At 41.8% G+C, this 24,761-nt stretch overlaps 1 protein-coding gene across 6 annotated transcripts in view; it reads right to left on the minus strand.

The window, feature by feature from the left end:
• Nucleotides 1–24,761, minus strand: part of BNC2 (basonuclin zinc finger protein 2) — a 703,423-nt gene that overhangs the window by 171,472 nt on the left and 507,190 nt on the right. For all 6 annotated transcript variants that reach the window (XM_068234374.1, XM_068234375.1, XM_068234376.1 and 3 more), the window contains one exon: nucleotides 21,177–21,279. In XM_068234374.1, coding sequence (XP_068090475.1) covers nucleotides 21,177–21,279 — 103 coding nt within the window. The remainder of the gene's footprint in view (nucleotides 1–21,176; nucleotides 21,280–24,761) is intronic.

A 24,761-nucleotide genomic window follows, 5' to 3' on the forward strand; every position in this document is an offset into this window, starting at 1 on the left:
TAGACAGTGTTACAGAGGAGCCAGAAGTATAAAATTAGATAAAATGCGTAAAACATAGACAGAGGCGTTAAGCTGACTGAAGCTGTTCACAAGTGTTTATTTCCTTTTACTCCTGTTCATAGCCTGATGAAGTGGGTTGAGCCCATGAAACGCGTTGCAAATTATTGGAGTATATAAATAAAATGTTTTTTTGTCGAAAACCCGACATTTCCTTGTGTCTGCATTAGGGAGGTAAGTCCACTTATTACCTCCCTATTTTTTACGCATTTTATCTAATTTTATACTTCTGGCGCCTCTGTAACACTGTCTACAATATTGTGTCCACCCCTGGTGGAGGGGAATTGGCCCCTTTTTCTCATCTACAGAGAGCGACTTCTTAATCCTGAGTGGGGACAGGTTTAATCTCCCCACCTGCCTATACAGTGGTTACCTGGAAGGTAACCCTGACTTGTGAGTACCATTCTAACATTTGCACACTTTCATCTAACTGCCAGTACATACTGCACTATATTGGGCTCTCGGTGTCTCCCTCCCTTTAATGCTATTTTAAGATTAGACAGCATACTACAAGTCCTTAGTGCTATTTACTGTATAGAGCTATCTTATCTGATCTGAGCCATTTCTTGGACGTTCAATGCTTGCCAGTCAAGTAAGCAGAATGAGGTCTAAATAATTATCATATTTGGGATGTATGTTCTTGTTTTGATAAAAAAAAACAAAAAACTCAGCAATGTATATTTTTAATACAAAATCATAATATAGTAAAAATTTAAAAATTTAAAATACATGTTTTCACATACTAGTCCATCTCCGTGCTTCACTCTGTCTCTGGAATACTCTTCCATAACACATCCGTCACTCTCCAACAGGGCAGCTTCTAAGCAAAATTGCTCCCAACATAGTTTAGCCAGCCATAGGTGCCCCAGTATAGGCTTGCCAGCCATAGGTGGCCCAGTGTAGGTTAGCCAGTCATACGTTTCCCAGTATAGGTTAGCCAGCCTCCTTTATTGCACTCCCCTCCATCACAGTGCCCCTGGTGGCCACTCGCCCCGCCTGCCCGTAGAAATGGGCCTGCTTTTCAACCTTTGACATTTTTAACACTCCCTCAAAACTCACTTTCTCTGACAATCAGATCTTCTAACTTAGATCATTCCCCCTTCGGCCTCTGGCCAAGTTGTACTCCTTACTAGATAACCTAAAAACACACTGCCTGTATGGATACTACATACTCCCCTCTTCCCCTCCCCCCTATTGCTTTAGATTGTAAGTTTGCAAGGGCATGTTATACATTTTATTCATCATGCTACATTTGTCACTGTAATTACCAATTCTGTATTATGTACCAGTGTCTATATTTGGTGTTTACCATTGTCTGTATTATTATGTACCCCATGTTTGTTTCTTACTTTGTACAGAATATGTTGGTGCTTGAAAAATCAATAATAATCATCAGCTCCTCATGGGGGATTCTCAGTATTCCCTTTATTCTTTGAAAAGCTCTTCCTGGAAAGCATCTATATAAAGATGCTGGCCGGCCTTTCTATGCATTTGCACACTGTTTTGGCAGTTGGACTGAGGAACTTCTGTTCAGTAAGTGAGTGCTTTTGAAAATAAAGATAACCCTGAGAATCCCTCATGAGAAGATGAACTACTCCAAAACCAGTCAGATTTTTACCACCCCCCGTAAATGACAGCAATATAAGAAAAAAGTAATTTACAGTACATTGTATTCAGGGACAAATATACATCTTATTTTTATGCTTACGCATGGAGTTTACATTTTAAAATGTTTTATAATAGTCCTTCAAAAAATAAAACACTGTGCATTTCCTTTAGGAAAAACATCTACACAATTGCTGACTGCAAGGACAAACATGTTGTTCTTTATCTCTCATAGAAAAGTATTTAGCTAAAGTCTTCACAAAACAGCCAGAGAAATCTCTGAACCTAATTGTGCTTTACCTTATAAATATATTGTTTACTTGACCACTCTATAACCGACAACGCCTAGAAAAAGCCCAAAGCGTGACAGGAGTTTGTGCCGAAAAACACCCTGCGAGTGTTCAAAATACACTTTTTACTGTTTATTTTCTCTTAGTCTGTCCAACTACAAATATCTGGGTTTTCAAAGAGCAATATAGTTGAGCTATGGTCTATAAAGCTGCCAATTTTTGTGAGAAAATAAACAGGTTAATTTTGTTAAAGTTATGGCTCGCATAGCTCAAGAACAAGCATGCAGAATCAGTTCAGACAAAAAAAAAAGATTCAGAAAAAAATGAATAGCAATGACTGGCTTTATATGAGCTTATGTGCAGCTAAGCTGAGAACAGCAGGACTAAGTAGGGTTTGGTTAGAGGAGATGACAAGTGTTTCATTAGGGGCTCTTGTGATCTTGCTGCCTCGAGCATCAAGCAGAACTGAGGGGATTGTAGTTAACACAGCACTGCATTACTAGACATCTTTAAATCAAGCAAAAGTGTGTTGAACAGATGGTACAGAACACAGACATGTCACAGGTCTTGAGATCAGGTAGAAATGGGAGCTGAATACATTCTGAAATAGCACTGGAGGGCTTTGTGGAGAGAAATTTAATGAAAACATCCAGGCTTGCTCGTAGGACAAGGTAACTTAACTGTCTTTCCACAGAGAGCCAATGCAGAATTTACAGGACAATTTGCCCTGGGCTTAAGCTTAATACAAGTATACCAGACCCATATGGCAGTGAAGAATGAAGAAGGAACCACATATACAGGAATTCTGTGAGGGCTGCATCAGTTTTACCAGTGATGAGGGAACAATGAATTAACTGTCTCTTGCAACATTTTATACAGAGATCATCATGGAACAATTACGGTAGTACTTTATTTTCTAGAAACGTGTACAGTATATGTATATTGGATAATTAGGTTGAGGAAGTGGATGCGGCTATGTATTTTTGCTGCTGGGACCACTCTCTTCACATAGTTGGAGCCTTCTGCGCAGAATAAAGTCATTAAAAATACACAAAAGTTGGGAAGGTAAGAAGAACACTACAATCGCCACCCAGCGATGGGTGTAATCTCAACTTCATGTTCTCAACACAGTGCTCTTGCCTTCAACTGCTACACTGGACTTTCTGAGGCATTTGGGGTGTTGTTTATTATTAGTTATTGAGTTTCTTAGATGTTGCAAGGTGGGGGGATGATATGCACCAGAAAAGTTCTATCAATCATACTTGTGTCCAAAAACATAGTTAAGCTGAATGCACATACTGATATAACAAAAGTTTGCTTTCTTAAAACAGAAAGAATTTGCGATAATTCCGGTTGGAGTGAGCTCGAGATGTCTCCCAGTGCATCACTGCTGAATATATGCAAATTAACCATTGTCATCCTTAGAAGCTAAACACACCTTCAGATCCACTGATATGCAATGATGTGTCAGCTTGTAATTAGTACAGAGCCATAATAATCCAACATTCATACAGACTGTTTCGGATTGGTTGATCCTCATCAGTGCATGGCATGGATTAATTTGGCTCTATGGAGTAGGACTTGGAAAACCCAGAGTTACAGACTAACCAGCACGCTCATGGTGACCCAGAACTCATTGGAGTGTGTATTCAGCAGTGATGCACTGGGAGACATCTCGGAGCTCACTCCAACCCAAATTATCACAAATACTTTCTGTTTTAAGAAATAAACTTTTGTTTTCCATGAATTTTAGTAAGGGGGCTTTTTGGACCATTGTAGCCCCTTACACACTCCAATTAGTTCTAGTTCACCATGAGCTTGCTGTTTAGTCTGGACCTCTGGTTTTTCCAAGTCCTACTCCATAGAGCCAAATTAATCCATGCCATGCACTGATGAGGATCAACCAATCCGAAACAGTCTGTATGCATGTTGGATTATTATGGCTCTGTACTAATTACAAGCTGACACATCATTGCATTCCAGTAGATCTGGAGGTGCGTTTAGCTTCTAAGAATAACAATGATTAATTTGCATATATTCAGCAGTGATGTACTGGGAGATATCTTGGAGCTCACTCCAACCTCAATTATCACAAATACTTTCTGTTTTAAGAAATCAAACTTTTGTTTTCCATACATTTTACTAAGGGGGCTTTTTGGACCATTGTAAGCCCTTACACACTCCAATGAGTTCTAGTTCACCATGAGCTTGCCGGTTAGTCTGTATACTGATATAAGTGGTGATAGTAAGGATTTGTTAAAGCAGGTGATTTTGGTGCGGCAATCAGCAGGCTAATAGAAAGTATTGGTAATCAGGTGCACGGGCAGTGAGTTGGGTGTCCAATGCTTCACTAGTTACCGATCGCCTACAGAAGTAGCTTAATTGGCTTTCCCCAAAATAGTCCTAGAGTATGGTAGTAGGGTAATTAGATTGTGATCTTCTTTGAGGAACAGTTAGTGACAGGAATAGTTCCCTAGTCCACACACACACACACACACACACACACACACACACACACACACACACACACACGCACGCACGCACACACACACACACACACACACACACACACACACACACACACACACTCTCACAAAAGTGAATTTAGGGGTGTACTCAGTTTTGTTGCCAGCAGTTCAGTCATTTAATTATTTTTTGGGGACAGCAAATTTACATTGTTATACAAGCTGTACACTGACTACTTTATATTGCGTCAAAGTATCATATCTTCAGTGTTGTCCATTTTAGTTAATTAACGTAGTAGCGGCTGTGCTAGCAAAGTATCGCAATTGCGCTACAAGCACATCCTTAGAAGGATTGAGCATAACTTGAGAGTGTATTCCACGCTGACAGGACCACACGTAACGGGCGCTGGCTAAAATTAACCCGCGCTGTGTGAGCATATTGCATTTAGTGAATCAAGCCCATAATGAGAAGACTGTATTTTTTGGAGAAATCCTTTAAGCTTGGAAAAATTGAGGGCAAAGGAAAAAGAGGATGGCAGAGGCTAAGCTGGCTAGACAGCAGATGTGAAGCTATGAACATGCCAATTAAACAGCTGAAAGAAGCCATGATTGACAGACACGTCTGGCGTACAAAAGTTTAAATGGTCACAAAGAGTCGGAGTCAACTAAATGAATGTGGAGGAGGAATAATGATAAACTACCGCTATGCTTGTCACCTGGGGGACATCTGGGGGTCCCCTTTTTAAAGTGGACCTCAATATGCCACCGTGAACCCCCAGGGTGTAGACTCCCATCTCTTCCTGGGCACCAGAGGCAAGAAAAGACAAGACACAGAACATTTACATTGTGCTTTCCTCCTGGCGGCCTCAAAGCGCCAGAGCTGCAGCCACTAGGACACGCTCTATAGGCAGTAGCAGTGTTAGGGAGTTTTGCCCTAGGTCTCCTACTGAATAGGTGCTGGCTTACTGAACAGGCAGAGCCGAAATTCAAACCCAGGTTGCCTGTGTCAGAGGCAGAGCCCTTAACCATTACACTATCCAGCCCTTGTCCATGGATTGCTGCTCCTCTCTTCCAGAGCCCCCCCAATAACACGGACCATGCGAACTGGTATAGCTAAGTGAGAGGAGTTCCTCGAGTTCCAGGCTCTGCATTCTGATTATATCAGCTTGAATGGGTGACAAGGGGTTTAGGAGGAGGGAAACCACACTTTGTTTTCTTAAAAGGTATACAATGTCTAACAGAGCTTAGAATTGTAGATATTAACCACTTCGCATCCAGACCTTGTTTTCCCCTTATTGACCAGAGCAGTTTTGATGTTTTAGCTATGTCCCTATTCAATCAGCAATAACTTTATCCCTACTCACGACACCTAAATGAGCTAGATATCGTTTTTTTCAGGATAAAATAGACTTTCATTGGGGGATATTTTGTCCCGAGATTTTTTTTTTCTGTGCATTTTAGCGGGGAAAAAAGAGGGAAAAAGTTAAAATTGCATTATTTCTCAGGTTTTCTTCAATTCTAGTAAAAAATAAAAAGTGCTACAGTAGGTAAAAGACATGCCATCAGTATTAAGTCCCCCAAGGACAGATAGTCAGATGTGTGCCCAGTATCAGACCCCCCAGTATAGCCAGATGTGCCCCCCAATATCAGCCTCCATTATAGCCAGATATGTCCCCGCATTTGCTACCCCCCACACATATATATATATATATATACAGCTGTGTATCCGAATATAGCACCCCTCATTATAGCCAGATGTGTCCCCAGGATCGGTGTTCCCCATTATAGCCAGATGTGCCCCCAGGATTAGCGCCCCCGCCCCATTATTGCCATATGTGCCCCCAGCATTAAGTTATGTCCCTCAGGACCATCAGATGTGCCCCCCATTATGAAATTTAAACCCCATTACCCTGATGGGCCCCAATAATCATTTCAACCCCCCCCCCCCCCTCCAGATTTAGAACCGTCACCCTCTGTTATGGGCAGCCAGATGTGCCCCCCCCTTACCACTATGCCCCCCCCCCCCCATGGCCAGATCGTTAAAAAAATGCCTCTGCAAGTAGAATATCTCACCTTACCTGGTTCCTGCGATCATCCTGCAGCTCCAGCCTCCATTCACTGTGCTTCAACTCAGCCCTGTGATATCAAACACCGGGTCCCGGCGCTTGATAACGTCATAAAGCCGGGACCCGGATATTCAGCGTCACAGGGCTGAGTGAAGAGCGGTGAATGGAGGCTGAAACTGCAGGATGATCGCAGGAACCAATTCAGGTGAGGTATTCAACTTGCAGGGGCATTTTTTACATTCTGACCACGGAGGGGGGGAGATGAAGGATCACGCTGTTTGCTACAGCGGTGATCGTTCATCCGCACGGGGGGGGGTCACTAATTGGCTACAAGGGAACATGTTCCCTTTTGCCAATTAGTAAGGCAGCTGACAGTGCCGGGGGGTGCGCTCTGATGCGCACCCGATCGTGCACAACAGGGCTGCAAGCAGGTCAGTATATCTATGTGGCTGTGGCTTGGAGGGTGCTACAGCTGACCTAGATATACTGTAGTGGTGGGGAAAGTGGTTAAGGTATACTGCAGCAAAATGTCAATCTTTTAGAAAAATGGCAAGCATTTTTGGTGATGGTAGCATGTATGGGGCTTTGCTATTAACAGCTTAAATCAGCGGTATTGACTTCAATATTACCTACAATTGCAAAATTATAGATCCCGATTACGTTTACGACCTAAATTAATTCTGAGTTTGCTCAAAATTTTTCAGTATGATTTTTCATCACAATTGCAAATTTCAATACGAAATTATGATTATGCAAATTCAAGCTCATTGTTATTGGCCAAGGTAGCCAGTCAGGGTTGTCTGAGCTGAAAATGTAGTATTATTAAGGAAGTCCCTTGAGGTCCACCAAGGCCATGTTGAACAAACATCGGCAGCTGACTTTTTTGTTCCTCTCCTTACCCCACATGTGGAAACGGCTTCAGTGTGCTTGGCGCCATAGTCTCCTCCCTAGCAATGCACCTGTAGAGAATTGAGGTCCCAGATTGTCATCTGCAGACAAACTGAGTTCAATCCTGGTGGCCGTCAATAATTCTAAATTGTGATTGTGTGTAAGTACCTTAACCACCCTGGCGTTACAGTAAAATCGCCAAGGTAGTGTGCAAACAGTTTTTTTTTCAAAAAAAATTTTTCCTGAATCATTGTAGCTAACTTTCAGTTAGCTACATGATTCACCACTAGCGGGCGCATCTACCCATCTAGTTCAATCGCCGCCGGCTTTTACAGCAAGCAGAAAATCCCATTGTAAATGGGATTTTCTTCTTGGCTTCCCTCGTCGCCATGGCGACGATCGGGATGACGTCATAGATGTCATTGACGTCATGGCATCGGGGGGTGTCCGATCCAGCCCCATAGCGCAGCCTAACACTGATTGGCTAGGCTGTGCAAGGGGTCTGGGCGGGGTGGGCTCCCTCGCGGCGAATCGCCGCAGAGCGGCAGCGATTGGACCCCACACACAGCTAGCTAGCTGCGCGTATGAAAAAAAAAAATCAAAATCGGCCCACAGGGGCCGGAGATATCCACTGCAGCGGTAATAGACGAGCTGAGCTCGTCATTACCGCTAAGGTGGTTAAACAGGAACCTGGGGGCCTTAAAGCCCCCCCCCCGAATCCTCTGCTGGTCAGCAGGGTCGGGCTTACTGCACAGGCACCGGCTGGGCTGTGCGTGTCCTACAGCATGTGCCCATGGCCGGGAGTGCACTACGTATGACGTCACTGCACATAACGCAGTGACGTCCTACACATGCGCTGTGCAGTAAGCCCGACCCTGCCGACCGGAAGAGGATCCAGGGGGGCTTTTAGGTGAGCTATGGGGGGAAGAGAGGGGAACGGGGTATGAGGCAGGTGGTAGTATATGCCTGCTCCCCCCGTTTCTCCAAACATTTTGAGCTCTGGTATCCTTTAAAAATAAATGAGTGGCTCCTTTCCTCTTGCAAAACATGCAAAAGACTGTCCCATTAAAACTACTGATGGTTGCACAGGGGATGCCACTCTGTAAACAAATGTATGGCACAACGCAATTATTGGTCCCCCCACTGCGCTCTGAAAGCTTTACGGCCGCAGCATGATAGCCAGCTTGCACCTCTGATGTAAACAAATGCTGTAATGTACAGCAGGAAGGCATGGCAGTGCTTTCAGATATAGGCTGCACCCCAAATACTGTAATGTGCATGCATGCAAGCAGAGCCTTCTGATTGGATGTTTGCAGGTGCATGCATCCATCAAAGGGGTCTGCTTGCATGAGTACAGCATTTACAGCATTTGTGGACAGTGGAGTGAGCATTTGTAGACTGTGGCCGCGCACCTTGAAGAGCGTGGTGCTGGTGGGGGGTCAGTGATTGGACTGTGCCAAACATTTATTTACAGAGAGACATCCTGTGTGAAACAGTGGGCTCTTCCATGGCAGACGCCATCAGTACTTTTATAGGAGAGTGTTCTGCAGGTATACCAAGGGGAAAAGGGCTAGTGTTTTAGTACTAAGTCACTCCTATTTATTAATGAAATCCTGAGGAGAAAAAAAAACAACTCTTTGTTAGTTGTCCTTTAAGCACTGAACTCAAACAAAAACAGACATGAAGAAACCATTGCTATGCTTGTGAATAGCAGCAGTACACTCATAAGTGATTATGGTGTAGTGTGCAGCACAGCTGAGCAGAAGTGTGATTTGGGTACTTCTATTAAAGCTGAACTTATTGATATTTTCAGTAGTTGAATAAATGGACTAAATAATGTTTTTGATTTTAGATTTGAATTCGGACTTTGTAAAGAGAACAATGGCATAACAGATTAAAACATGTTATAAAGTCACATGCAAAAAAGATGATGATACAATCTTTTCAGCTTCAGGTTACCTGGAGAACTGGAATGTAAGACAGGTGACACATCCATCTCCACTCTATGCTCTATGACTGGCTTTAGAGCATTAGCAGTACATTTTTGGCCAGGATGTTCTCTGAGCGTCAGTGAAAAATATGCCTCCAAAATGTATGTACATACAAATTAAATATAATTAAAATATTGCCGGAAAAAGTCTCAATGACATCTTTCATTATTATTTTTTCGCCCTATGATCTTTTTCCAAGCAGTGCATTTTAGACGGCTACTCTGTTTATGTAGCCGACAGCAGAACCGCAGTTTGTTCACAGACGTGGCTGTCTGACTTTTTTTTTTTTTTTCAAACAAAACTTTGAACCCTCTCCAGCTTTGACACACTGCCTCTTCAGTTAATAACGATCATGTTCCCCCTTGTCTCCTGTCTACTTTTCTTTGAGGCAACTGCGCACTCAGCACCTCAAGGTAATAACGCAAAGCTGCAACATAAAAGCGACAGCATTAATATGATTGTCTGTCTCTCTCGCCTTCACCCTGATCTTTTCCCCCCTTTCGTTTTTGATGGCCTGTGTGACACCTGTTTCACTCTCCTCTGATCCTACCACGGCATTTTCGTGCTGACAATGTTTTCCTCTGAATGAAAATGTGCAAGAGACCAGCACAATGTACATATGAAGGAATGCTAAGTAGACTGTCTTTACAGCGAATAGGTGCTGAATGTGAAGATGGAGGGTTAAATTCACTCCAGCCTCAGGACTCCCATTTCTTCTGAAGGAAAACTCCCTCTGTACACATTAGGGATTTCTCACAACCTCAAGAGTCTCACAGGCGCTTGGCTAATTAGTTTGTAGATTATTCAAAGCTGCTAAATGTTCAACATTGAGTTTTCTTTAAGAAAGATGGGTCACGGATCTGCATATGAGGTAAAATGGTAAAGAAGTGATATTAAACATGGCTCAAATGAGTATTTAACAACAGGCAAATGTGTTTGTTCTCCAGGTCTCATGAGAGCAACATCCTCATTATTAATAATATGTTTAGATAGACTACACCTAATATGAGAAGGAGGATTGCAAAAGTGTTTCTACTCAAAGGTAGGCCAATTACAATATCTGGCCAATAATAAAAAATTGCAATGTCATAAGAATTAAAATACCAGAGGGTAGGGTTGCAACTAGGCCTATGTTCTGTATGTTTTTAGGACCACTTAGCAGTAGAACACGCTATCAATAATTCTTAGATCCTAATAATTTAAGCTAGTAACAGATATAAGATGGTAGCCAGGTATCTAAAGCACATACTGATTACCACGTCAGTAATATTAATTCAGCTGAGTATGCATGTTCTATGCTAAGGAGAGCACTGTTTTAATATATTTTCTATCTTGCTGAGTAACATGAAAGAACTAGTAACTGTGTATAGTGCTAAAGATTACTGTAGTGAGGTTGGGCGAATGGCGCTGGCTTAGAAATCTGTGCAGAAAGATCGATAAGTGGTGCTAACTTCAGCAAGTGTTATGATAAGAGGCACCAGCTTCAGGAAATGTTCGGTAAGTTCAGGCAAGCTATTGGTAAGCCTGCTTATCATGTGCTTTAATCTATGTAGGAAAGTGAATAGTTAAACAAAATAGCTAATGAATTTGATAACGATAACTCATGCATTGTACAAAAAAGTGATGCACTGCTGCAAGTTTGTTTTATGCATGTGGAAATTACAATCAATGCAAATGACCCCACTACCAGTTATTAACATGGGCTGACAGATTTTTAGAGCCCTTTTACACTATGGCATTGCGGTAAGCAATTTTCACGCAAGAGGCCACTAAGTCAATGAAAGTCTATTGAGACTTTCATACTTAATGCAACACAACACGAAGCAACAGAAGTAGTCAAATTGTAACAATGGTGTTGCAAAGTCAAAGGTGCGTTACCGCATGATCCCTACCTACCACATGGATTAATCAGTAATGTAAGTCTACATAGCACACATGCGTGGACCAACAGGAAATCCTGGTGTCGTACTTACTGTCAGCAGTAAGTACCTCACTGAACAGGGGTGGACATATGCTTGTGACCCTGTTGGCACACTCTGCCGCAGGGTCATTTAAATTACTGATTAGTAGGGTGATCCATGCCATGGGATCACCACACAAGTGTAAAAGCAGCCTCAATGTGAATATGCATGCAGGAAAATCACACGTGATCCCTGTAAGTGTGAACCCTCCCTTTGTGAACTTGTATCATTCATATGCTATGTCAACCCAGAAACACCACTTGATCAGTATTATCAATGTAATACATTATTGATTTTGCTCCACTGAAGATCTGATGTCCCACTCGGCTGCCTTTTGTTACAAACACAAAACACACATTACTAGCTAGTACACACTACTAGTGTACATTGCACATTGCACACTGGAGTGCTGTGGCTGCTGCCATCTTTTTTTTGATCTCCATGGGTCCACCAAACTCACCACTACTTCGTTTCTAAGCATTCCTTACCTACCTGTGATAAGTTATCTACTTATCATCCTGAATTCTGCTCTCTGCAATCCACTTCCTTCCTATCTATGACTAGATCAGATCTAACAGGCAGCCAATTGATTACAGAAGTGGTATTCAGTTCACAGATAGGGAATTTAACCATTGGAAACTCAGTGTTGAGGAGTGTGGAGGTTAGAGGGGGAGCAGGGGAAGGTGGCAGCAGCCACAACACTACTGTATACGATATAGAGACTGCTGCTAATGTAAAAGTGTTTGTATAAAACAGTCAGCAAGAAGATCTCAACAGAAAAGCAAAACTCATGTACTATAATTATAATGCTGAGTAGTGGAAAATTAGTTTGGTTTTTTTGTGTGGTTTTTTTTTGTTTTTTTTAGCATATTACTGTAATCTATTCACTGATGCTTTAAGTACTTATACACTTATTGAAGTGTTGCTGGCAATTATGAAGTAAGAAAGATACTAATTGTTTAGGCTTATTTACAGATTGTCTACAAGCTCTAAACAGAGATAGATCACATTGCCTCTTTGTGATCACATCACATACAACAGCCAGGGACCCAAGAGTTGTAATTGCCTGTCGCACAATGACCATTTTGCACTTGTATAATACATACTCATGTTATAAAGAGGAATGAGTTAATATTTGGGGAAATAAATGGCACTTTGATGTGAAGTGGCTATTCATACACAGAGCATGCTTATGTTTCAATATGTTTCAAGGCTTAGGAAAGCACATATTTGTGCACTAGTCTTATACAACTCCCAGCTGCTGCTGCATTTCCTTGGTAATGAAAAGAGGTAAAGTAGTAAAAAATGTATAGTATTTTTTTTTGTTTTTTTTCTGTTTTTTATTGTCTTTTTATTTATTATGTTAAATACAATTCAATGGATTCAGGATTAAAAAATTTAACTTTTATTTACTACATGTCTTGTTTTCATATTTTACTGATTAAATATTAAAAAAAAGGACTAATGATAAACTTTATAAATAAATACATATATAAGAAAAATATAGATTAAAAAGTAATTAAATTATATCTTTAAATGTGAACATCATGCCAAACAGAAAAAAAAATAATCCAGAACCTTTTATGTTACATTACATTTTCCCAAAAATATTTTTTTATTTACCAAGTAAGTGTACCTACACCTGTCTCTTGTAATAAACTGGACATCATATGTTAGACTGAATGAGGGAGAAGCAGAAGAGTTTTGCCAGTCTTACATTGTGGATTAGCTTGTAATGGGAGAGACTGTAGAGATGGCACATAAGTGTGCTGCTGCTCTGCACAATCCAATCAACATGTTCTCTCTGTGCTTCCTGGAGTACAATGAAAAATAATTGGGCCAGTTTGCCTGCCATGCTCTCTACCAAGGCTTTGCATTGCCACTTGATCCGTAGACATAGCAGGGAAAAATGACAAATCTGCTAACTGATAGGACATTACTCACACACAGTATTTAAGATATGTAAGGGCCTGATCTGTCCTAAGGTGATGGAGTTCACTGCTGCTACCCAGGGATCTCCTTCACTTGCACACTCCATTCAAACCAGTGCAGTGTGGCTCCATTAATAAGAAATCATCTTGCAGCATTTTGACATGCAGCCCCATTCACTTATATGGAATAAGTGTATCAGGTAGTATTGCTGCATATTGTAATAGGTCCTCAAAATGTAAGGGCCACAATGATAAAAAAAAATGGTAAAATATAAAAAATACATGTGTACAAATACATATAAAATGTAAATGTGTTAGAGCTGAAGAAGCTTACCAACCAATATGTCTAAAAACAGCTCTCTAAAGCTGAAGCTGATTAGCTTAACCCATTCGCGTTCTGTCGTTTTCACGTGAGAAATGTTCACCTCCCATTCATTAGCCTATAACTTTATCACTACTTATCACAATGAACTGATCTATATCTTGTTTTTTTCTGCCACCAATTAGGCTTTCTTTGGGGGGTACATTTTGCTAAGAGCCACTTTACTGTAAATGCATTTTAACAGGAAGAATAAGAAAAAAATGGAAAAATTCATTATTTCTCAGTTTTCAGCCATTATAGTTTTAAAATAATACATGCCTCCATAATTAAAACTCACGTATTGTATTTGCCCATATGTCCCGGTTATTACACCGTTAAAATTATAAAATTATGTCCCTATCACAATGTATGGCGACAATATTTTATTTGGAAATAAAGGTGCATTTTTTCCATTTTGCACCTATCACTATTTACAAGTTTAAAATAAAAATATATAGAAATATTTCATCTTTACATTGATATTTAAAAAGTTTAGACCCTTAGGTAAATATTTACATGGTTTTTTTTTATTGTAATGGTTTTTTTTATAGTAAACAATTTATTTGGGTAGTTTTGGGAGGGTGGGAGGTAAACAATAGATTTATAATGTAAATGTGTGTTAATTTTTATTTTTTTTTACTTTCAGTTGTAGTATTAATTTTTGGCCACAAGATTACGGCCATGAGTTTGTTTACATGACGTCACTCTAAGCGTAACACACGCTTAGAGTGACGCATCGGGGAGGGAACAGCCAGAAAAAGCACAGCTTCCGAGAGAAGCTGTCGCTTTTTCAGCGGGGGAGAGGAGTCAGTGATCGGGCACCATAGCCCGATACATTGATTCCGTGGCTACCGAATCCGCGGCCGGGAATGCGCGTGCACGCGCGCGATTGGCCGCGGGAGCGCGCGGTAGCGCGCATGGTTCCTGGACGTAGTTTCTACGTCCAGGAACCAAAATAGGTTAATGTACTACTAAGCTAATGTAGCAATATGTGGCGTAGTGGATTGTGCTCTTGCCTTGCAGCGATGGGTCCCAAGTTTGAATCCCAGCCAGGTCAGCATCTGCAAGGAGTTTATATGTTCTCCCCGTGTCTGTGTGGGTTTCCTCCAGGCACTCCAGTTTCCTCCCACATCCCAAAAACATACATATAAGTTAGTTGGTTTCCCTCTAAAATTGGCCCTAGACCACTGTACATACATTACATGATAGATACATACATAGACATATTACTATGGTAGGGACTAGATTGTCAGCCCCTCCCAAGACAATATACTCTGTACATCGCTACGTAATGCGTTGGCACTATATAAATATTTAAATTAAGAAGCACATTTTTACCAAAGATGACTTTTTCCCTATGTGGCTTATGCTTGTAGCTGTTACTTATAGTACAGGTAATTAAGCTGGTGACTCTGATCCTCTTTCTGACAGGTTATGGACTTGTACAGCTCCTCATGGGGGATACTTAAGGTTTCCTTTATGCTTTTTAAAGCATTTCCTGAATGGTAGTGACGCAGTCCAACTACCACAATAGTGTTCTTGGGAGTCAGCAGGCTGCCTGGCATCTTGGTATTGGTACTTGCCAGGGAGTGGTTTTGAATAGAATAAGGTAGCTTTTGAAATTCCCAATGAGGTAATGGAAATTCCCCATGAGACGAGGATCAGAGTTGTCAGATTAATAATATTCTCTATAAGTAAAAGCTACATAGGAAACAAGTCATCTACAGTGCATCTACTCTGGGACAAATGTGCATATTATATGTACAGTTTTTTGTCATAGTGGTTCTTTAACTGCACTTCTGTTGGAATTACTGCCTTAGAAATTGTTACATTTTTCGTCACTGAAATTCGTAAAACTCACAATATTAAACATGTCAGGGGAGTCAATCTTGAGGGCCCTTTCACACAGGGGCCGTGCGGTATTTTTACCAGACCCCACCACCGGGCACTGAAAGTCTATGGAGACTTTCATACTGCCACGGTATGACACAATGTGATGGAAGTGACGTTTTGCCACATCCGCGATACTAGGACAAAACTATGTTAACATGCGTACTTGCGTCACTCTGCTTTTGACCGGAAGCCATGTTAATCGATGCAGGGATTTTAAAAATGTTGGCGTTGTGACATTGTGGCACGCATGCGTATTTTAACAATACGCTTCCGTGCACTTCCACATACCCGAAGCAGGAAGTGACGGCAAGTGCACATCACTTTCTGCTTGGCTGGTGGCCAGACAGGGAACACTGCCTACTAACGCGGTGTTCCCTGAAAGCCTGTTTCTGATGGTGTGGCGGGCGCGACGCAGCACATCGCTGCAGCCAGTTTGCAGTGTGAAACTGGCCTGATTGTGGTTGTGTACTTATAACTCATTGGACAAGATAGACCAAAGATTCAGATCACTGGTAAAAGTGAACCTGTTATGGTAGAGTTGCCCTTGGGAAGTTGCTGACTACTTAACTGTAACTCATTCTCTGAGGCTTTAGTGATATGTGTGGTGAGATTATGTCATGTTCTATTGAAACATCTCTCCATGTGCATTTTCTTTTTCCTTCAGCACCAGATTGGATGACTAGAGTCAACAAAGGTAGCCTTATTGTTCTGTAAAACACATCTCTAGCAATAATCAATTTATTTTACAGAACTTCTCACCATGGACTTGATTTACAAAGCGGTGCAAACTGTTAGCACGCTGGTGAAAAGCCCCTTATCACGCCTAAGCTCAGTTTAGGCGTGATAAGTTTAGGTGTGATAGGTTTAGGCGTGATAACTATAGCACCAACTGGGTTAGCACCGCAGCGCACAGCTGATCAAAAGTTTTACGCTTGCAAAGTCTGGTGCGCGCGAAACGTCGCATAGAGTTTAATGACGCTGCTTTGCGCGCGATCTAAACTTATCTAAACTTATCACGCCTAAACGTATCACGCCTAAACTGAGTTTAGGCGTGATAAGGGGCTTTTCACCAGCGTGGTGCAATAGTTATCATGCCTAAAGTCTTTTAGACATGATAACTGGGTTATCACTGCTTTGTGAATCGAGAACCAAGAGTCATTTTTTGAAGAAGCACATGGTTTATCTGAGCAGGTGCTTGTGAGCCTCTGATTGGCTGTTTTTTTTATCACATGACCATGTCTTGACTTCTGCTAAAACAGGAAGCATAAATCTAGTATAATTAATTCATATGAATCTAACTAGCCAATTAAGGACTCCTTTTCAAATCAGGCGCATTCTTCTGTATGGATTGTTTTTCAAACCAACTCTACTGACATTTACTTTATTATATAACTAAGAGTGAGTCTCTGATCCATATCAAGCAGACAGACAAGCATTCACTAGCTACATGAAATATTAAGGTACCATCAATATATACAATGTATATTTTAAGGTGTCCTAAAAATACAACAGGGCTTCTTTTACATTTAATGTGTATTGACATGATCATGTGTAGCGCTGCAGGATAACAGACTATTTCTGGCCATGATGAACACACAGTAAAGGGAGACACCAGTGTTTACATCTGTACAGAACAGCAAAGTTTCACTGAGAGCACAGATGTCAGTCAGCCAAGACCTTACATTCATGCCCTGCTCTTTGACCTCATTAATTAGCTGTAATTTCAGTTTATACGATAAAATCAGCTCAACATTCCAAAGCACACATATTATCTGTCTTCATATTTTACGCTAACTTTTCATCACTAGCGGCACGGGTGTAAATTAATTTCATTAATGACAGCACCAGGAAACGGTGTAATTATTGCAGCAGGGAGCAGTGATTTGTATTCACGGAACAATTTCAGGCCTATCCTGCTGAATGAAGGAGGCGCAGAATAGTAATCTGATTCGAATGAGTGCTTCTTTACATTCAGCTGCTATTGTGTTGTGATTTAATAAGCAGCGTGTTTTTTTTTCTTTTTTTCAAACTTCTTTTTAAAAGTATTTAATAAAAAACAAACTGAGGTCGGAGTCTCAAAGCAGGCATAGCGCGGTCCTGGTGTGCTCATTTAGAAGCCTATCTGTACGGCATGGCAGATGAAATGTTCCCTTGACCTGCCTCACTGAGCCATCAAGAGCAAGAATCTGACAGGTATCAGGATGTAGATAGCCAGCTAGCTGCAGCGAATCATTAGGAAAAGAGCATTTGTTTAGAAAATCTGCATATGGGATGTGAGCGTCCCGTGTCTCTTTGAGTGACTACTGGATATTTTAAAATGGTTACATTTCTCAACCTTTTTAATTAGCGAGTGTCAGTGGCTGCATTTTCCGAGGCTGCTTCATCTGAGGTTGCTTCAGTACAGGTATTAAATGTTTCATACTTCTGAAACACACTTGCAGACAGTTATATTTTCCTTGCTGTTTTCTTTTTACTGTTTTGTAGGGTAATACAGTGAACTGGCTTTTTGCACAGACACATAAATGATCTAGTAAATTTCATAATGCCTGTAACACCTGTCTCTATATGAAGGCAAATAAACCGGGAGCACATAAGGTAGTGAGTGGCTCTATAGCAGCCTGGAAACCCCAACTCCAGAAGCAAAATACAATTTCATTTTTGAAGTGTAGAAAGCATTAGGCCTTGTTCGCAGTGAGGTGTTGAGGTGCAATGTAACGTATGCATTGTAATGCAGAAAGTCGCGCTGCAATGTTAAATCTATGAGAGGTTCACAGTGTGTCCAATGCAATGCATACAGTGCGTTACCACATAATGCATGAGTTAACAGTGATGGTGAAGCATACTTTTCATTGACTGTATGCGAGGTATTGCTTGAATAACGTCCGTTGTGACTTTTTCCTTACATTGCCTTGCGTTCCTGTTTTTACAGGAAATTAAATGCAAATCCCACTGTGAGCCTTACTCTATTTTAAGTTTTCATTGCTGTCTGTTGTCACCATTTGCAGGAATATCCAACACTTTCTGTCCTGATAGGAAGTGGTAATTTCTCCAACAGGGAAAGTAGGAGCAACAAATTATTTTTTTTAGAGTGAAGAAGAGATAAAACACTGATAAAGTTTCAATTTATGGCCTTTATTTTTTGCTTTTGGGACAAATCTATGGAGATCCAGGTGGGAGGAAGTGAGGAAAAATCTACTCAGTGGTGAATCAGACATCATTAAAATCCAAAGCAGATTATATAGGTCAAAAGATGGGAAATGTACTGTACATTTAGGTAAAGCAATATACAAATAAAAAATAAGCAAACATTTACATAATCAGGAATCCAGTATGATATATGGTAAAGCGCACAAAAAAAGTTTCAACATTATCAAAAGCTAAAATTATTTCCTTTGTGGAGTTGGACCCCTGCTGTCATTTCAGGATTGCTTGGCTGCCCATCTAAGCAGCCAAAGCTGTCATTTAGCTCAAATGATAGCCCACTTCCTCTGCCTTGTGGCTACAAGACACTAGAGACCTGATTCCATTCCAAGTGAAAAACATTGCTTTGTACATGAGAAAGGTGGTGGGATATGGGAAGGACCAGGTGATCGTTATATATTTATAATTTTATTTCCCATGTTCAACCCTTTTTTTATACATATGGTATTTAAGACTATATATATTGCATAGGCATATACATGTATAGTTTATTTTCCTTATAAAACACAGGCTATGGTCAGGGCCGGCGCTGCCATAGAGGCAAAGGGGGCAATTGCCCTGGGGCCCCAACATCTGCAGGGGCCCCAACGCCCCTGGCCCTGCTGCTACTCTCAGTCACACTGCTCCCTTGGGCCCTGCAAGTGCAACCACTGCACTATTTACCTATCTGTTATGGCATGCAGGCAGCGGCTGCACATTCCGTGCACACTAAGGCATGCTGTCTCCCTCTCACTCTATGACCCGGCATGTGTTTACACATAACGTGCCGGGTCATAGAGAAGGATGGAGACAGGGTGCCTCAGAGAGCACAAAATGTGCAGCCTCTGCCTGCCCGCCCGGAACAGATAGGTAAATAGTGCTGTGGTTACACTTGCAGGGCCCCGGAGAGCAGTGGGGTAATGGCGGCTGGGGGGGGTTCGGCAGGGGGCCTCCATGCTTCAGTTTGCCCCAGGGCCCTGGGGCTCCTTCAACCGGCCCTGGCTATGGTAAAAAAACAATTTATAAAATGTCTTGCATGATGCCTACTTCTGGTATAATATTATGTTGCTTATTAGCAATCATTCCTTGTGAATACCAGCTATACAACAAGTGTCTTATTGTATTAGAAAGCATTGTAATGTTTTACATCCTATGCCTGTATCCATGACGTGAACAAAAACTTTTGAAACTAAACTAATGATTTTTTTTTTAAAGCATTAATAGTTTGAATGGTATACCCATTTTTTGGGGATAAAAATAGGAATAGTAAAGCAGTATTGTTCCATGTCACAATGGCTATCATCCCAAATAAGAATGATGTAACACTTTGGGCTTGATTGACAAAAGAGTGCTAACTGTTAGCACGGCCGTTTACGCGCGAATGTTCGCGTTTGCGCGCAATCACGAATTTTTGAGCGCAATTAAATGTTTTCACGCGCAAACACAAATTTTCGCGTGAAATCGTTATCGTTTTAGCACGCAAATGCGAATTTACGCATGAAGACGATAACGAAAATTTGCGCGAAAACGGCCGCGCTAACAGTTAGCACTCTTTTGTGAATAAAGCCCATTGACTCTTTAGTTTTGCAACTATAAGTATGTTCTTGTAGTGTAAGTGTCCTGATCTTTTGAACTCCTTTGTTACGAAACTGGCCTCTCTCTGACTGGACAGGAGCATCACTCACCCTCACACTTTCTGGGGGTACAGGGTGGCTTTATGTGACAGGAGAAAGTAGGTCTCACAGCCTTGTGTAAAGCCTGTAAAATCAGGATTGGATTATTATAAACTCAGATCATGAAAACCTGTGAGCAGAACTGCCTGGATTGCATTAGCAATATACTGACTGATTTCAGTTGATGCCCAAAATTGTGAAGGCTAATGTAAAGGCTTTACTGCCACTGAGGAATCTAATAACTAATTAAAGGTTGCAATTAGGACCATCAAGGTGCACCAGTACTGGGAAAAGAAACTTGAGGTTTTTCCCATAACAAATAAATACCTTACATGCTTGCAGTACAATTAAATAATAATAAAAAGAGAGTAGTTGTTACTGGCAATACCTGCATTTCTTCCTCTTGGCATAACAGGTGAGATCCACAGATGTCATCCTATACAATAAACCCCCTGTGTCCCTGCCTCCTCTCCTGTCCTTGTGTCCGTGCCTTTGCACTACTGCGCATGTGTGGCACGCGGGCAGCTGTTGGGACAGGAGAAGGACGGGGCCAGAAAGGCAAGCGAGTGCGTGCGCCAGCGGTGCGGGTGCTAACATGCGGCGGCGGTGGTGACAGAGGTGACAGGGGTGGGGGGTTGTGAGGGAGGCCTAGAGCCCGTTATTGTAACAGGCTTAGGCCTACTAGTAGTACAGTACATATTTTACTGGTAGGCATCTGTAACAGTGATCAACACGTACTAGTGATACAAAACCCACATTACAAGAATATGATACAAAACCCCACATTACAAGAACAGCACAATGCTCTTTCTTACCGTGTGCCACCCAGCCATGTTTACATTGGTCACAGGTTCTCAAGTTAATCTTCCCAGGCTGGAAACATTCGCATGTGCAATTTACAAGTGTACATCGGATGGCCTAGGAGAAAGAGGAAAGAGAGATTCATTGATCCAGATGTCCATTTCTCAATTTATGCTCTTACAATATGTATGAGATGTTGTGGCTTATGGAAACACAGTGTAATCGCCTATTAGTGTTGTTTGCAGGGACACAAAAAATGGAAAGTACATTTGAATGCAACTCTCTAATGCTTAAGAGAGCCTTAGCTCCAAGTGGCTGTCATAACATTAAAACCAATAAACAAAATAAAAAGCACTGGGGTCACCTGAGAACACTGTAGAGAAATTAGAGATGGCTCAGAAACAACCACGTTCCCAAGTTAACCTGGCCCACACAGGCTGAAGACAACAAGTAGCGCTTAATGACTCTTCAACACAAAGCAGAGTAACCAGACAAGATCTAGGAATACTGTATATGTCACATTATTGTGCATACAATGCATTTAATAAGCCCTAGAATTTGGGCTCAAAGCATCTTTCTTTAAATATTTTAGGATCATACATTTCGTTGCCGGACTCTGAAAGCCAGTGACGTAGCAATAGGTGATGCATAGGTTGCAACCACACCAGGGCCCCTAAACCAGAGGGGCCCACTAGGGGCTCTCCTTCATCCTTAATCTTGTAATAAACATGTAACGATTGTGGAATTATCTCCGTGATCAGCGCACAAGGCGTGTGCTGACACGGCAGAAAACCTCCACAAGCGTATGAAAGGAGAGAACCCAACTTTGGTGCAAAGCACCAGTAGAGGGAAATTCACACCGGCAGGTGGAACTGTGGAGTGCAGAGGAGCAAAGCCTCTGTACTGCCACAGATGCCAGATGGGAATTGTCCGAATTGCAACCGAGCAGGGCAAGATAGCCCCTAAAGAGAGAGAGAGAGCACAGCGACAGGGTGTATGTGTGTCCACCAATCTAGTCGCCAACCCGCGATGATGAACACACAACCGAGAAGATCAGGTGGGAAAGCAATCGCAAGAGATGGCAAATGCTAATAGTGACACAAGACTGAATAAGCACAGAAAAGGGATGTATGTATGTCCACCAATCTTGTCGCCAACCTGCGACGGTGAACACACCACAGAGGAAACCAAGTGAGAACGCAATCGCAAGAGAAGCGATTGCGAATGAAAATGAACACAGAGACAGAATGTATGTGTGTGCACCAATCTAGTCGCCAACCTGCGACGGTGCACACACAACAGCAGAAACAGAGTAGGAACGCAATCGCGAGAGAGGCGATTGCCAGAGGTGACACAAGACTAAGCAGAGGTAAACCCAGGAGCAGAGCAAAGGCATAGCAAATCATACAATGAGAATGATAAGGAAAATAACAAACGCTAACTAAACACGAACACCGCACTCATTCGCAACAGCGAACGCGTTTACAGCGCGATCTCCGCACGTTAAGCGCAACAGAGACAAGCACACCACCCTAACTAACCACCGACACTCAAACGCAAAACAGAGAACGCGAGCGCTTGCTTAACGGTTACCTCACCGAGCCTACAGCAAGCGTTCGTATCAGACAAGACAGACAGACGGACGGAAAACAGGAATATGAGAGATACGATCTACCGCTTTTCCGCCAGAGCGAGTGAGATGCGGGTTGAGGGACAGGATAGGAAAGATCCACTGCTCTTTCCGCCAGAGCGAGTGCGATCCGGGTTCAGGAACAGGATAGGAAAGATCCACTGCTCTTTCCGCCAGAGCGAGTGCGAATCAAGTAGGGAAACAGAGTTAGCAGGATCCACTGCTCTTTCCGCCAGAGCAAGTGCGATCCAAGTAAAGCAACAGAGCTAGCAGGATCCACTGCTCTTTCCGCCAGAGCGAGTGTGATCCAAGTATAGAAACAGAGTTAGCAGGATCCACTGCTCTTTGTGCCAGAGCAAGTGCGATCCAAGTACAGCAAGATGAGGTAGCCAGTAGCAACCGCTGCTCCAGCTTACCCTCCAAGAATACAGATCAGAAGGATCCACAGCCGCTACCGCTAGAGGCAAGTGCGATCCAAGCAGGTGAACAGAAGGAGTTACCAGTAGCAACCGCTGCTCTGGTTAGCACCCCCAGAAGACAGACAGAACAGGCAATACAAATAATACAACCTGACTGAACTAGAGGAGTGTCTAATACAGCCCCCAGAATTACTCTAAGATAGCTTAAACAATCCAACAGAGAAGGCTGACACTCCAGGAGTGTATTAACAAACCATTATGACCAGCAAAGCATTCTGGGAGCAGAAGGCTTTTATACTGCCAGCCATCAAAGGAGACAGCTGGGCAATTTGCATGTATGCAAATCCCTCAGCAAAGCAACTCTGAAAGTTGCAAGATGAAGCCAAGTCTCTTTTCCAGAGACCTGCATCCCTCAGACATAAGGAATGGCCAAACAGCTGTCTGCCTGTGCAGCCAGCTGAGAAGTTCATTACAAAACACCTTTATATGTGCATTAAATAGTGATAATAATTAACAAACTGGTTCCTTACTCTTATAAATCTGTCCTTGGTAGGTATTAAAGCTCCATATTATTACAATGCTTTGGGCCCTATGTAAAACTCGCACTGGGGCCCCACTCTCCTTAGTTACGTCACTGCTGAAAGAGTTGGACAAATAGCCATGCAGCTTCACTAATAGCCATGAAGCGCACTGCTCTAAAATCAGCTGCACGGCATTTGAACATTGAGTACTGGAGTAGTCACTATTCACCTTTACTAGCAATGAATAATCCAGGGCTTTCACTCAGGAATCAACTCCGAATCTTAAGCTTTCAGGAAGCTACCATCCTTCTTGGCTTATTAGTATTTATTGAGCCCGCTTGTCTATCTTGGAGTGTACATAGTGAATAAATATACACTGTACAAAATGACGGCAAACTGCTCTTAAAAAGCAAAAGTTGTATGCAGCTTGCTCAAAACTGCAATTTTACTACTCTGCTTATTAAGCTGAATGCCTTGTCTAGAGGCAGAGCCCAGGCACTTCTAATTCCACCCAGCAACTGCCTATGAAATTACACTGGCAATTTTTCTATTAACTTTTATAAACTACCTTGAGAAGTAATTGGTATGGCTAACGACTGAGCTTGCCGAGAGATTGTTAGAAGTTAACCTCTTGAAAGATAAGACAGAATTCCAGTTCTAGCTTATAAGGAATATATATATATATATATTTTTTTTTTTTTTTTGCTGGAAAAAGTACCTTTACATCTCTAAACATGTAAGCCAGAGATATCAGAAGTAGGTAAAGATATAAAAGAAAGACAAAAATGCAGCATCTGCTCTAATCTAATACATATGATAATGTTGCAAGTTAATACAATACGACAATATATATGGAGCCCAACAACAACCAGCAATTGTCTAATGCATGAGAATATGTATTAGCATTGGATAAATCACTGAACTTGGATTACAGCCGTGGGCAAATAGAATTATTTTTTGCAATGCCATTTTATATATTATTATTTATTTATTTATTTATTTTACAGTGACTGCATGTTTTTTATGTCT

Source organism: Hyperolius riggenbachi, chromosome 1 (assembly GCF_040937935.1).
Source record: "Hyperolius riggenbachi isolate aHypRig1 chromosome 1, aHypRig1.pri, whole genome shotgun sequence".
Classification (NCBI taxonomy): domain Eukaryota; kingdom Metazoa; phylum Chordata; class Amphibia; order Anura; family Hyperoliidae; genus Hyperolius; species Hyperolius riggenbachi.